At 45.7% G+C, this 14,586-nt stretch overlaps 1 protein-coding gene and 1 pseudogene across 2 annotated transcripts; both read left to right on the forward strand.

The window, feature by feature from the left end:
- The first annotated feature begins 223 nt into the window (after positions 1-223).
- LOC139577083 (ran GTPase-activating protein 1-like) lies at positions 224-7,276 on the forward strand. Of its 2 annotated transcripts, none has more exons than XM_071403859.1 (15): positions 224-393; positions 1,095-1,214; positions 1,636-1,763; positions 3,611-3,670; positions 3,765-3,944; positions 4,221-4,355; positions 4,606-4,764; positions 4,888-5,001; positions 5,120-5,219; positions 5,338-5,422; positions 5,549-5,792; positions 5,930-6,035; positions 6,168-6,256; positions 6,359-6,518; positions 6,708-7,276. In XM_071403859.1, the coding sequence occupies exons 1-14, from the start codon at positions 237-239 to the stop codon at positions 6,482-6,484; spliced, it is 1,803 nt and encodes a 600-aa protein (XP_071259960.1). In that variant the 5' UTR covers positions 224-236; the 3' UTR covers positions 6,485-6,518; positions 6,708-7,276. The 2 variants fall into 2 exon arrangements, with proteins under 2 accessions (XP_071259960.1, XP_071259970.1); XM_071403869.1 differs by having other exon boundaries at positions 247-393; positions 6,359-6,480.
- Positions 7,277-7,697: 421 nt separating this feature from the next.
- LOC139577088 (chondroadherin-like protein) lies at positions 7,698-14,318 on the forward strand (annotated as a pseudogene).
- The last annotated feature ends 268 nt before the right edge of the window (positions 14,319-14,586 follow it).

Raw genomic sequence — 14,586 nt, forward strand, 5'->3', positions numbered from 1 at the left:
GGAGGTTTTTTTGGGGGGGTGGTAGAAGTTTAACGGTGTAGGGGGTTGGGGAGTTTTTTTTTTTGGGGGGGGGGTTGTTAGAAGTTAGTAGGGATTTATTTGTTATTGTTTTTGTATTATTTTTTCATGGTAGTACAGAATTGAGCAGATCATGATTAATCGTACATTCCAGCACAGTAGGTGGCGGCATACACTTAAACGTTTGTTTACGGACCGCCATGATGTAATAGAAGAAGATGAGCCAACGAAACTGCCTGGAACTACAAGTCCCATGTGTCTCGCGTCAGCCATGGTCCTCGAAGTGTTTAAACGTCAGAACCGAGCGGGAGACAGCTTGTGGGACAGACAGCGCTGTTCTGGAAACAACTAGTTATACGCAGAAATTTCGATTTTGTAAGCATTGATACACGTTTCATACTACTTCAGAGACATTTTCGCTTGCAAATGTATTCAGGGAAACGTTTGTAAGGTAACACGTGAGGGGAGGTGCCATATTTATCAGATCAAATTGGTCGATGGCGGTACCAGGGCATGCCCTGCTCTTGCTAGCTTGCTAAGCTAGCTAACTAACTATAGCTAGTATGTCATGACTTTGTCAAGTCAGAACAACGTTAAGTAACTTGCTTTGATGGCTGTATTCTTGTGGACCATTTCCAGCTTTATCACACCATTGGAAATGATCAACCATATTCAGCTTTTTCCACCTAGCTAGTTAGCCTCAACTATGCTGGCATGAGATGGTGTGTGCCAACTGTTTATAACTCGTTGGCAGATATGTTTATAGTGTCGTAACTATCTTGCTACTTGGCTAACATTAGTTAGCAAGGGTTTCCACTTCTTCCAGAGGGTAGCACAATAATAGCAAGCTAGCAACATTTACAGACAGAGCAACTTTCCACCCCCTGTGTATATTAGCTCAAGTTAACTAACGTTAGCTAGCTAACTGAATGTTTATAACGTCACTTCAAACTGCATGTGTGTTTGGTAACGCTAGGTCTTTGGCAGGTACTCTACTAGGTGGTAATTGATAATATAGTATGTGTTGCTTAAGTAAGTAGTGCATATTCTTGATCATAAGTTAGTATGTTCCCCAGGTGTCCTGATGGCGACGGATGCTGTTGCACAGTTGGCCGACTCTCTGGCAAAAACTCAGGTGACTGAGGGAGAGTTGAGTTATAAAGGCCAAGGACGTAAATTCGACAATGCACAATCTGGTAAGAATTCCGACCATTGACTCATTATGCTTATGCTCCTCCAATTGTCATCCAATAGGTTGTTCAAGTACAAGGTGGTGTCCAATGCCAAATGTTTTTTTGTTGTATTTTTGTATTTAAAAAATAAATAAAATAATGTAACCTTTATTTAACTAGGCAAGTCAGTTTAGGAAAAAATCTTGTTTACAATGACGGCCTACCCCGGCTAAACCCGGACGATGCTGGGCCGATTATGCGCGGCCCTATGGGACTCCCAATCACGTTCGGATGTGATACAGCCTGGATTCTAACCAGGGACTGTAGTGACTCCTCTTGCACTGGGATGCAGTGCCTTAGACCGCTGTGCCACTCGGGAGCCCATGTATTGTTCTTCAAACAATCATGGTATGTGTCTTAACTTTCCCTCTGTCTTTCTTTCCAGTGGAAGAGATGGTGAAAGAGATCCAGGAGTTCAAGGGGTTGCAAGCGCTCAGGCTGGAGGGGAACACTTATGGGGTGGAGGCAGCACAGGCCATCGCTAAAGCCCTGGAGACAAAGAGTGAATTTAAGGTACCAGTCACAGAGTGATTATGAGATGAAGTGTGTTTTGATTGCATTGTTCATGGTACAGAGGACAGGTATTCCACTGACTGCCACACGGGGAAAGATGGATGATATCATATTTTGATGAGATACCCGTTGTTGGTTCTGTTCTATCTTGCTTTCATATCTGTCATATATATATATATACAGTGGGGAGAACAAGTATTTGATACACTGCCGATTTTGCAGGTTTTCCTACTTACAAAGCATGTAGAGGTCTGTAATTTTTATCATAGGTACACTTCAACTGTGAGAGACGGAATCTAAAACAAAAATCCAGAAAATCACATTGTATGATTTTTAAGTAATTAATTTGCATTTTATTGCATGACATAAGTATTTGATCACCTACCAACCAGTAAGAATTCCGGCTCTCACAGACCTGTTCGTTTTTCTTTAAGAAGCCCTCCTGTTCTCCACTCATTACCTGTATTAACTGCACCTGTTTGAACTCGTTACCTGTATAAAAGACACCTGTCCACACACTCAATCAAACAGACTCCAACCTCTCCACAATGGCCAAGACCAGAGAGCTGTGTAAGGACATCAGGGATCAAATTGTAGACCTGCACAAGGCTGGGATGGGCTACAGGACAATAGGCAAGCAGCTTGGTGAGAAGGCAACAACTGTTGGCGCAATTATTAGAAAATGGAAGAAGTTCAAGATGACGGTCAATCACCCTCGGTCTGGGGCTCCATGCAAGATCTCACCTCGTGGGGCATCAATGATCATGAGGAAGGTGAGGGATCAGCCCAGAACTACACGGCAGGACCTGGTCAATGACCTGAAGAGAGCTGGGACCACAGTCTCAAAGAAAACCAATAGTAACACACTACGCCGTCATGGATTAAAATCCTGCAGTGCACGCAAGGTCCCTCTGCTCAAGCCAGCGCATGTCCAGGACCGTCTGAAGTTTGCCAATGACCATCTGGATTATCCAGAGGAGGAATGGGAGAAGGTCATGTGGTCTGATGAGACAAAAATTTAGTTTTTTGGTCTAAACTCCACTCGCCGTGTTTGGAGGAAGAAGAAGGATGAGTACAACCCCAAGAACACCATCCCAACCGTGAAGCATGGAGGTGGAAACATCATTCTTTGGGGATGCTTTTCTGCAAAGGGGACAGGACGACTGCACCGTATTGAGGGGAGGATGGATGGGGCCATGTATCGCGAGATCTTGGCCAACAACCTCCTTCCCTAAGTAAGAGCATTGAAGATGGGTCATGGCTGGGTCTTCCAGCATGACAACGACCCGAAACACACAGCCAGGGCAACTAAGGAGTGGCTCCGTAAGAAGCATCTCAAGGTCCCGGAGTGGCCTAGCCAGTCTCCAGACCTGAACCCAATAGAAAATCTTTGGAGGGAGCTGAAAGTCCGTATTGCCCAGCGACAGCCCCGAAACCTGAAGGATCTGGAGAAGGTCTGTATGGAGGAGTGGGCCAAAATCCCTGCTGCAGTGTGTACAAACCTGGTCAAGAACTACAGGAAACGTATGATCTCTGTAATTGCAAACAAAGGTTTCTGTACCAAATATTAAGTTCTGCTTTTCTGATGTATCAAATACTTATGTCATGCAATAAAATGCTAATTAATTACTTAAAAATCATACAATGTGATTTTCTGGATTTTTGTTTTAGATTCCGTCTCTCACAGTTGAAGTGTACCTATGATAAAAATTACAGACCTCTATATGCTTTGTAAGTAGGAAAACCTGCAAAATCGGCAGTGTATCAAATACTTGTTCTCCCCACTGTATATATCTCTAGCTAGACAATATTTTAGCTGACCCTTTATATAACCCTCTCTCCCTCAGTACTGTTACTGGAGTGACATGTTTACTGGGCGACTGCGTTCTGAGATCCCTCCAGCCCTGGTGAGACTTATTTAAAAAATATATATACTTACTCCCTTTGATAGATGAAAGATGGTCTGGGATTGTAAACTCAGCCTTCATCTCCCCTATTCAGAACTCCCTGGGTGCAGCCCTGATGACAGCAGGCGCCAGACTGACCGTGCTGGACCTCAGTGACAACGCCTTTGGACCAGACGGGGTGAAGGGCATCGAGAAGTTGCTCAAGAGCACTGCCTGTCACACACTGCAGGAACTGAGGCTCAACAACTGCGGCATGGGCATTGGTGGCGGCAAGGTGGGCAGAATGTCTCCAATTTGATAGGAGCTGCATTGTGTTATTGAGCAGACTCCACAACATAAAGTTGCCCCCCTCCTAGTTGTAATGTAGTCAGTATAATTTCAGAGAAGATTTAAAGCTAATTTAACTTCTCATATGAAATATATAGCTTGTGTTAAGGTTGAATAGTGCTATCATTTGAGAAGTGATGTCATGATTTAATATCTATCATGACAATCCTAACTTTTTCCAAAGTAGTTTTTTCACTTTGCTCTGGATGTGTGGTCTCCTCAGATCTTAGCTGCAGCGTTGACGGAGTGCTATAAGCAGTCCAGTGCACAGGGCACCCCCCTCGGGCTGAAGGTGTTCATCGCAGGCAGAAACCGTCTGGAGAACGATGGGGCCACTGCCCTTGCCCAGGCCTTCCAGGTACAGACACTGGCTCCTGAGCTGAACATATCAGAATTTCTGACAGTCTGGACTTGTAGAGTATATGCAGTTTATCACCACAGTGGTTCACATGGAGCTCTTTAGCATTAGTACTGGCAGCAGCATGGATAAAAGCTCCTTGAACACTCCAACGTAATGCCACTGAGTCTATGATTAAACTGTACTGACAGTGACAAGCCATATACTGTCTATATAGCTATCTCTGTCTGATGCTACTGTATGACCTCAGCTGATGGGTAGTCTGGAGGAGGTGCACGTGCCCCAGAATGGGATCAACCACCCTGGGGTGACTGCTCTGGCCACTGCCATGCAACACAACCCCCAGCTCCGGGTCCTCAACCTTAACGACAACACCTTCACCAAGAAAGGAGCTATCGCCATGGCACAGGTAGAGTAGGGGTTTGCCTTGTGTACAAAGGCCGTATGACAATGAAACCCTCATGAAGTTGATGTATGCTCAAATGCACTTGCCATACTATGACTGACACTGCGTGTTTTGTGCCGCCTTCAGGCTCTGAAACATTTGCGCAGTGTCCAGGTGATAAACTTTGGAGACTGCCTGGTGCGTTCCGAGGGGGCTATAGCCATCGCAGAGGCAGTCACCGAGGGGCTTCCCATCCTCAAGGTACAGGGTAGCACTGGTCCCACCCTTGGCTGCAGGAACATCTACTGCACTTGATTGTTAATTAATGTGTGTTCATACACCTGACTCATACCCATATATTTTTTTACCTCTTTGTCAGGAGCTGAATCTGTCATTCGGGGAGATCACAGGAGAAGCTGCACTGCTGGTGGCACAATCAGTCGAGGGCAAAGCCACACTGGAGAAACTGGACCTAAATGGTACATGATGGATACACACTTGACTTACAACACATGAAAACTGGATTGAAAATGTTGCATAGGCTAATAATGTTTTCATGTGGGACTTTGTGTTGTGTGTGTGTGTTGGTACTGTCAGGTAACTGCCTGGGGGAGGAGGGCTGTGATGCTCTCAGAGAGGTAATGGATGGCCTGAACATGGGAGACCTGCTGGGATCACTCAGGTACTGGATTGAAATATTAAATGAGTTTATTCTTTTAGACTTACCCACACTGGACCTCAACCATCCTGTCTTTTATCACAAGCTGCCATGAGATAATCTTATTTTGTAATCTTTGTCTACCTGCAGCGACGATGAAGGGGAGCCGGAGGATGAGGATGATGAAGAAGAGGATGAGGATGATGAAGAAGAGGATGATGAAGAGGAGGAGGAGGATGGTGATGTGGAGGAGGAAGAGGACAGCAGTGTGAATCAGGTTTCCTCCCCTCCGTCAGTGCCCCGACCCCCAGATGCCGCCTCCTTCCTCTGCTTCCCCTCCCCCGACAAGCTGCTCAAACTGGGCACCAAGAGGGCCCTGCTCTTTGAACAGCAGGTTAAGACACCCTGTCATGAATACCTTACACAGCAAACTACTTAGTGGAAACCTGAGGTGACATACAGTGTGTCAGTAGGCTGAAACAGGTTGATGGTGACGTGTTTAACCTTTTGTCCTTGTTCTTCTCTTTCCAGGTAGATGTGGCTGATGCTGGTAAGACAGCGGAGGCTTTCCTGAAAATCTCCTCTGTGTACAATGAGGACGATGAAGAGGTTAAGAGTGCTGTCCTAGACAGTATTGGTAAGGGCCACTTATCTTATTTCTGAGTACTTACTGAAGACATGGGGCCAGGTGACCAAGTCCATGGATATGTGACTGTTTCCGTTCATCTGTATGACCGCATGTTAAGTATATGTCCTCTTTGTTATGCAGATGCAATTCTCAGGAAAGCCTTCGCAAGCCCCTCCTTCCAAGGTTACAACTTTGTATCATCGCTGTTAGTAATGCTGGGACTCCTCAAGGTACACGTTCTATGAATTTCTAGAAAAACTCCTGGTTTTCTTCTGCCTTGTATTATTGTAGCCCTCATGTCTTGCCCTCATGTCTCTCCCTGTCTCATTCAGAGTGAGGACAAGGTGAAGCCGGTACATGTGGTGCCTGGTCATTTGCAGGCACTGGAGTACGTCGTGCGTCAGGACTACTTCCCCCAGGACCACATCGCTGTGCTGGAGGCCTTCATGTCCCGGTAAGGGCATGAGTGATGGGCGGCAGCGTAGCTCTCAGGTACCCTCTCCGACTGCAGATTAACACACCACATTGGCACAAAGTTCCCCAAGGATAATGCCAACATGCTCCAAATTGCACAATGTACCCATGTTCCTATGTTGTCAGGATGCTGTGTCTAAAAACAGTAAAGATGAAAGGTGAAACTGTCCATCATTGCAACGGTGTGACTGTATATTTGTGACTCAGACACGTCCAGGCCCTGGAGTCGTGCAGCAGCGCCAGGAAGATCCTCAAGTCCACGCTGGAGCATGTCAGGCCTGAGAACTGAGTCACACCGGACCACACAGACACTCTCACGGACTTATGAACAGAACAATTCCCACCCCCAGACATAAGGGGGCCCTTAGTGCACACAACAAGGACTTAACTGTTGCACTGCACTCTATTTCGCCAACTCAGAAGACTCACAGCTGGAGCCTTGCCCATCATCTTATGGACGTACATTATTTTATGGATGGACCGATTTGAAATATTGCAGACAAACAGTTGGGAGATGAATGGTGTAACCTGCCTCACCCGCAGTGAAAGGACTGAAATGTGATCTTAAACACAGGTTCTCTCCATATTTACCCAATAAGTAATGGTTTTATATTAAAATAAAAAGAGTTAAATGGATATAAAATATAAATGTGTGATATGGGCTGCTGTGGAAATGTGATTTTGATTTGAATCAAAAGGGAAGGACTGAATAAATGTGTTGATTTCTTTGTTGCAGCTATTAAACAGACACTATTTGGGTGTCTCCGTATACTGAATGGCCTGGGAACATTTCAATTCCACAATTTAGCAAGCACTACCCTGAATAAGGATCTAGTCCAACCATGTTTACTTTTTACAGTGGGAAGAAACTATTGATCCAGGTGTAGGTTCTTTCTCCTCCCAAATTCTGAAACCTACACTGAATAAAAAATATAAATGCAACATGCAACAATTTCAAAAGATTTTTCTTAGTTACAGTTGTTATAAGGAAATCAGACAATTGAAATAAATTCATTAGGCCTTAATCTATGGATTTCACATGACTGGGCAGGGGTGCAGCCATGGGTGGGCCTGGGAGGGCATAGGCAGACCCACTTGGGAGCCAGGCACTGCCAATCAGAATGAGTTTTTCTGCACAATAGGGCTTTATTACAGACAGAAATATTCCTCTGCACCCCCCGCCCTTTCTGACGATCCCGCAGGTGAAGAAGCCGGATGTGGACGTCCTGGGCTGGCGTTGTTGTTGAACTCTGGTTTTCAAAGCTACACAAAAAAACGCTGTCAATTTATAGAGTAATTTACGTACTTAGGAATAACCCTGGCAGGTTTGGCGTTAAAATCATGTTCTAATTTTATGTAGGACACGCGCACTGGTTGAATCAATGTGGTTTAACCAACTTGGAATATACTTTGAATTGACGTCTATGTGAGTGGGACAGTTGGCTACCTTCGACCTCTAATCTGTCAAATGTATTGCCAAAGTGTTCATTTGAGGTTAGGTTTCGCAGGGGCCGAGAGACACGACGAAATAATGTATCAAAGCAGTGTTTGTGAGACCCCTCACTGTTGCAAGTGCTCAGTCATTCTAGCAATGCAGAAGTCTAGTATGTACGTGAACCCCTTGGCGCTCATATTCCCGGTGCGCGCAGTTCCTACAGTGGAAAAATGATATACAGACCTACACGTTTCCTTGAGTAGGAAACTTTACAAAGGTATTTGGGAAGGCTACATCCTAAAAGCATTGGATGTCAAATTTGACAAATTCAACCATAAAGGTACGTTTATAATCTTAAATGTACAATAGGAACATTCTAAAAAGTTACAATATTTAGCAAATGTTATGGAATGCTGCTGAATAACAACCAGATACGTATTTTTAGATTCAATAACTAAACTTTTAAGTCTTTAAATATGCGTTAAATAAATACTTACAATCCTCCTGGCATTGGAAAAGTGATTTTATGAGTCCCGAGGGAAAGCCTATCGTAAAGGCGTAAAGGTTTCCAAGTTGGAGACGGGATTCTCCATGTCTTTGAATATTTTTGTTCCAATGTCGCTATAAGAAGTTGTCTAATGTACTATTTTCACTGTATTTACAATATGTATTCAAAGTTGTGAGACTAAAAAATTGGGAGAGAATTAGTCTTTTGAGAGGCGTTCGTTAGGCCTACAGTCAAATCCCGTTTGTGTTTGATGTCTTTTAACCAAAACCCCCACAGATGTGTTCCTTTGCGGATTGCCTCTCTAGGTGGCTAGTTGCGGTTTTGATGCTCTTGGTCATACTTTTACCAGCTCAAGTGGGAAAGTGCCCAAGGTTCTGCATCTGCGACAACTCCAAACTCACCATGGCCTGTATCAGAAAGAATCTGATTTAGGTTCCCCCCATCATAGATGAGGTGAGATGCCAATGAATCAAAATTATCAATGATAATGATAATGTTTTACAAGTTATTTCATATGGTTTAAACCTTAATTTATGGCATGCATGCAGTGCTGTAATTTTGCTATTCATCCACCCACGCATTTTCTTTTTTCCTTTTCCATATTTAAACCTCCCCTACGTTTTCTATTTCTCATTCATTTCCCTCAAATTACAGTGAAACTGGACCTGAGTAAAAACGACATCCAGGTGCTGCCGACCCATGCGTTTCTGCAAATCCCACACCTCACCCTGCAGCGGTATAACATCAGGGCGGTATGTGAAGGGGCCTTCTGCACCCTGGGCCGCCTGGTCTCCCTCAACCTGGCCAACAACAACATCGAGATCCTTTACCAGGTGAGGTAGCGGCTGGCACAGTCACCGGGGACATCGGGTAAACAAATAAATGTCTGTTTTGGTGAGTGAAGCACCAGTTCAGATTGATGTAGAATCTTCTAGTAACATTGATACCTACATGGTACCTTTCAGGTGCAAGTTATGTTGTACACATAGCTGTCACTTCTTGCACAAAGGCCATACTCCCATCCACCAACTTTTCTTAGCTGTTTAATGTTACATGCATCATGCCTGTTCCCTAACTCTCCCTCTCTCCCCATCCAACAGGAGTCTTTTGACTGCCTGTCATCCCTAAAGCAGCTGATGTTGGACCATAACCGTGTTGAGGAGATCCAGCCAGGGGCCTTCACTCCGCTAGGCTTCCTCAACATGCTGTCCCTCACACATAACCAGCTGGTGTACATCCCAACATGGCCTTCCAGGGCCTGCACAACATCAAGTGGCTGTGTCTCAGTCGCAACTCCCTCAACAACCTGGCCATGGAGGCCTTCGCTGGCCTCTTCACCGTCACACGCCTCAGCCTCGACCACAATGAGCTGCATTTCTTCCCCACACAGACTATGACCCGGTGTGAAACTGTGTAGATGTTTGACACTATTGCGCAATGGTGCCCTGGTGCAATAGTATTTAAGCTTGATGACACTTGACCTGTTTATGTTCTGTCCATTTTCTTTCCTTTATTTAAGACTGCCTCAAGTCACCCGCCTGGACCTGAGCTACAACCCCATGACCTACCTGTGTGAGGATACTGTCTCCATGCCAAAGCTCACCCACCTCTACCTGGACCACATGTCCCTCCAGGACCTCTGACACAGCCATGTCCCAGGCCCCCCCTCCTCTCCCAACTGGACCTCAGCCACAACCAGCTGCGCTACCTGGAGCCCCTCTCTGTCCCCATGGAGCTAGCCCGCCTCAACCTAACAGGAAACCCCATCCACTGTTGCTACCTGAGGCCCCTGAAGGAGTGTACCAAGAAAGGGAAGATGAAGTTGATGGGGGTCTGCGCAGGTCCCCCTCACCTCTCTGACGAGCCCCTGGAGGCAGTGGGGCCTATGGAGCTGCGCTGCCGGAGCAGGGAGGACATGATAAAGGAGGAGTTTGAAGAGCAGGGAGCGTGCACTGCCCACAGCCAAGCCTAAAAAGAAGAGCAAGTGTCCGGATAACTGTGTCTGCGATGTAAGTTGCTGTTGTTGTTAATACTGAGATGGTGTATGGGTGCTGAGGGATGATGCAATGTTGTGCCACAAATTATGTTCAAACTTGCTGCCATGACAGCACACTTGCCATCATACTCAGAGAGAAATTGGACTTATAATTCAGTCATCCATATAAAAACTGCTCTCCAATTCTTGTTTGAAAATGTCCCTATGAACCCATCTACCTCTCTCTGTCCCCTGCTTAGGTGAAGGCTCAGCACGCCACATGTGAGAACCGTGGTCACACCAAAATTCCCTACGGCTTCCCCTCTAATACCCAGCTCCTGGACCTTCGCAGCAACCATTTCCATTACGTCCCTAGCAACAGTTTCCCTGGTACAGATCAGGTGGTCTCTCTGCATCTGGAGCACTGCAAGGTCCGTGAGATAGAAGGCGGTAACTTCCGGGGCATGAAGGGCCTGGTCTACCTCTACCTGTCTGACAATGACCTCACCTCCCTGGGCTCAGACTTTCACTGGGGCCCCTGAACTCACCTACCTTCACCTGGAAGGGAACCAGCTGGCCATGTTCCCTGGAGCTGCCCTGGCCCCCCTGCCTAGCCTGCTTGTGCTCCACCTGGGAACACTGTCAGTAAGCTGGAGCGGGCAGGCCAGCTCTCCTCAGTTCCCAAGCTGAGAGGACTCTACCTGACCAATAGCACCATAACCACTATAGCCCCCGGCGCTCTCAAGTCCGCCCACCTAAATACTCTTCATCTGGGGTCCAATCAGCTTGCTGAGGTGCCTACCGACGGGCTGTCCAAGGCCTCCAGTTTGATCGAGCTCTACCTCTCCAGAAATTCCATTTGCTGGGTCGGACCAAAGGCGTTCCTTCCTGTGTCTAAGAGCCTAAGGCAGCTGTATATGGATGACATGGGTCTGGAGAAGGTAAGAGAGATAAAGAGATGTATTTTGCCAGGTTTGTGTTGATAAATTCTCTATCTGCAGAATTGGGGTCAATAGAATCTCAAGTTATCAATGAAAAACTGCCCATTAATTTCTATGAAGAATCCACTTTCTGAGTGGTTACTTCTATTCTCTTCATAGATGTCCAAAGACTCCCTGGCGGGGCTGGGCTCTGGGCTGACCACTCTGTCTCTGGGGGGGAACCAGCTGGAGGAGCTGCCTGACCTGAGCCCACTCACTGGGCTGGAGGTCATCAACCTGGCCCACAACCCCCTGCTATGTGATTGCACCTTGCTGCCACTCCGCAGGTCAATAGTCCACTGCTTTGTGAATGACCAGTTTGTGTATGCTGCTGTGCAAGGGAGTCATGCACATGCATGCACATAAATTAAATCAACATTTCATTTGTCACATGCTTCGTAAACAACAGGTGTAGATTAACAGTGAAATCCTTACTTACGGGTCCTTCTCCAACATTGCAGAGTTAAGTTAAAAATATATTTTTAAATAGAAATAGTGACACAAAGAAAAATACACAGTGACTAACAAATAACAATGAAGAGTAAAAGTAACATGGTTATATACAGGGAGAACCACTACCGAGTCGATGTGCAGTGGTACGAGGTAATTGAGGTAGCAATGTACATATAGGTGGGGGTAGCAGCAGCAGCGTGTGGTCATTTTGTAATTTTTATTAGGATCCCCATTAGCTAACGCTGTAGTGCTAGCTAATCTTCCTGGGGTCCAAATGTGAGAGTGAGTGTGTGTGGCGTCAGTACGCATGTGTGCGCGTGTTATGTGCGTGTTGCAATGTCAGTAACTATGTGTGAGTGTGTAGGTAGAGTACAATGTGTGTCCATAGAGTCAGTGCAAGAGTTGGTGCAAAAAAGGGTAAATGCAGGTAGTCTGTGTAGCGATTTGATTAGCTATTTAGCAGTCTTGTTTAGCAGTCTTATGGCTTGGGTTGTCAGCTGGTTATTGTCAAGCAAAAGACTGTCGCTCTCACTGTAATTTACCGTTAATTAACATAAACATGTTTAGCATCTCCAGGCCTCCATGCATGCCTTTGGAACATCTACATTTTAAAATGTCTGAAATTTAAAAAAATGTGGTGCCTTGCAGTCGGATTCCAAGCAGTTGCATTAGTAAGCGATGATGCAGCCAGTCAAGATGCTCTCAATGGTGCAGCTTTAGAACTTTATGAGGATCTGAGGGCCCATGCCAAATCTTTTCATCCTCCTGAGGGGAAAGAAGCATGGTCGTCCCTTCGTCACAACTGTGTTGGTGTGAGTGGACCATGTTAATTCCTTAGTGACGTGGACACCGAAGAACTTGAAGCTCTCAACCCACTCCACTACAGCCCGGTCAATGTGGATGGGGGTGTGCTCGGCCCTCCTTTTCTTGTAGTCCACAACCAACTCCTTTGTCTTGCTCACATTGAGGGAGAGGTTGTTGTCCTGACACCACACTGACAGGTCTCTGACCTCCTCCATATAGGGTGTCTCATCGTCGTCGGTGATCAGGCCAACCACCGTCGTGTCGTCAGCAAACTTAATGATGGTATTGGAGTCGTGCGCAGCCACGCAGTTGTGGGTGAACAGGGAGTACAGGAGGGGACTAAGCACTCAACCCTGAGGAGCCCCTGTGTTGAGGGTCAGTGTGTCAGATGTGTTGTTGCCTATCCTCACCACCTGGGGTCGACCCATCAGGTATCCAGTTGCAGAGGGAGGTGTTCAGTCCCAGGGTCCTGAGCTTAGTGATGAGCTTGGAGGGCACTATGGTGTTGAACGCTGAGCTGTAGTTGATCAACAGCATTTTCACATAGGTGTTCCTCTTGTCCAGGTGGGAGGTGGAAGTGTGGCGTGCAATAGAGATTGTGTCATCTGTTGGGGCAGTATGCAAATTAGAGTTGGTCCAGTGTGTCTGGGATGATGGTGTTGATGTGAACCATGACCAGCTTTTCAAAGCAAGAGTGCTACGGGGCGATAGTAATTTAGACAGGTTACCTTGGCGTTCTTGGGCATAGGGACTATAGTTGTCTGCTTGAAACATGTAGGTATTACAGACTGGGTCAGGGAGAGGTACACACAAATGATTTAACTCTGCTAACCCTCAGGCTCTAACTACTTTGCGTCCCCGCTCTTTGCTCAGGTGGATGGAGAATGTCTGAAGATTCTCTTAAGATGATAGCCACCTGTGGTCACCCGCCTGAGTTCCGGGGCCAAAGTGTGAGGGATGTCCATGTCTTTAAGAGCTGTCCAGGGGAGAGTGCTTCTCCTGGCAAGACCCTCAAAGGATTCAAGGACACAAAATCAATCGAACCCAAACCCACTCTCCTCAAGGTGACCATGGCAATTGCCAAGCCAGGAAAGGCTAAACCCATGCCAACCAAGCCCAAAGCCAAGCCTCTGAAGAACCCTAAGGCACCAGCATCACAAAAAAACAAGAAGACTGTAATAAAAAGTAGGAAATCAGTGATGTAAATGGTTATAAGTCTACTGCTTGGACAGAACTCTATATGTACCAAACGGACAAGTGCTATTTCATCTCACCTCACTGAATGTAATTTGAGCATGCAGAAATGTGTTTTACATTTTTATTTGTGAGTCTTGAAGTTCATTTTCTGATTTGATTTTCAGTCTATTTTAGTACCTGGATGCCGGGATGCAAGAGACCCAAAGCCCTATTTGCAGTACCATATATTTCCACCAAGTGTCACATGATGCTATTAGATTTTTCTGCTCTAGTTCGACCAACTTTTCTATTACACATACAATGTTATGTTTCATATATATTTCATATATATCCTTTGTGCAAATGAAGAACAAGGCTGAATATATATGTGTAAGGTTGCTGCATTTTCAGCTGTTACATACCGCTTAGATGCATGTAAATCAATGCACATTGGCTTCTTGCTCATTAAATCTCCTACAACACTAAATCAGTGTCTAACAGTTTTGTTTGATTTTCATGTTCCTGACAGAGGTGTGCAAGGATTGGTCCATTGCATGCTTTATCTGATCCTCTACATAACAATTCTGGGTAAGTATGCCATCAAAGTATTTTATGTAATGTGGCTCCATGCAATACATGTATGTGCCAGTCAGTGGTACTGTCTTGTGGTAAAGGTATCATCACATCCCAGGTGCAATCTCATTAGTTCTTGGAATCTTGTGTGCAGTTGCCTCTTTGTCCATTTTTACAGTCTA

This window comes from Salvelinus alpinus, chromosome 1 (genome assembly GCF_045679555.1).
Source record: "Salvelinus alpinus chromosome 1, SLU_Salpinus.1, whole genome shotgun sequence".
Classification (NCBI taxonomy): Eukaryota; Metazoa; Chordata; class Actinopteri; order Salmoniformes; family Salmonidae; genus Salvelinus; species Salvelinus alpinus.

Excerpts from the sequence above, each read along its gene's own strand:
- LOC139577083 (XM_071403859.1), top strand. The coding sequence starts at position 237 with ATGAGCCAACGAAACTGCCTGGAACTACAAGTCCCATGTGTCTCGCGT. Across the intron at positions 1,215-1,635 it reads ATTCGACAATGCACAATCTG|TGGAAGAGATGGTGAAAGAG; the intron begins GTAAGAATTCCG and ends CTTTCTTTCCAG. Across the intron at positions 4,356-4,605 it reads CCCTTGCCCAGGCCTTCCAG|CTGATGGGTAGTCTGGAGGA; the intron begins GTACAGACACTG and ends GTATGACCTCAG.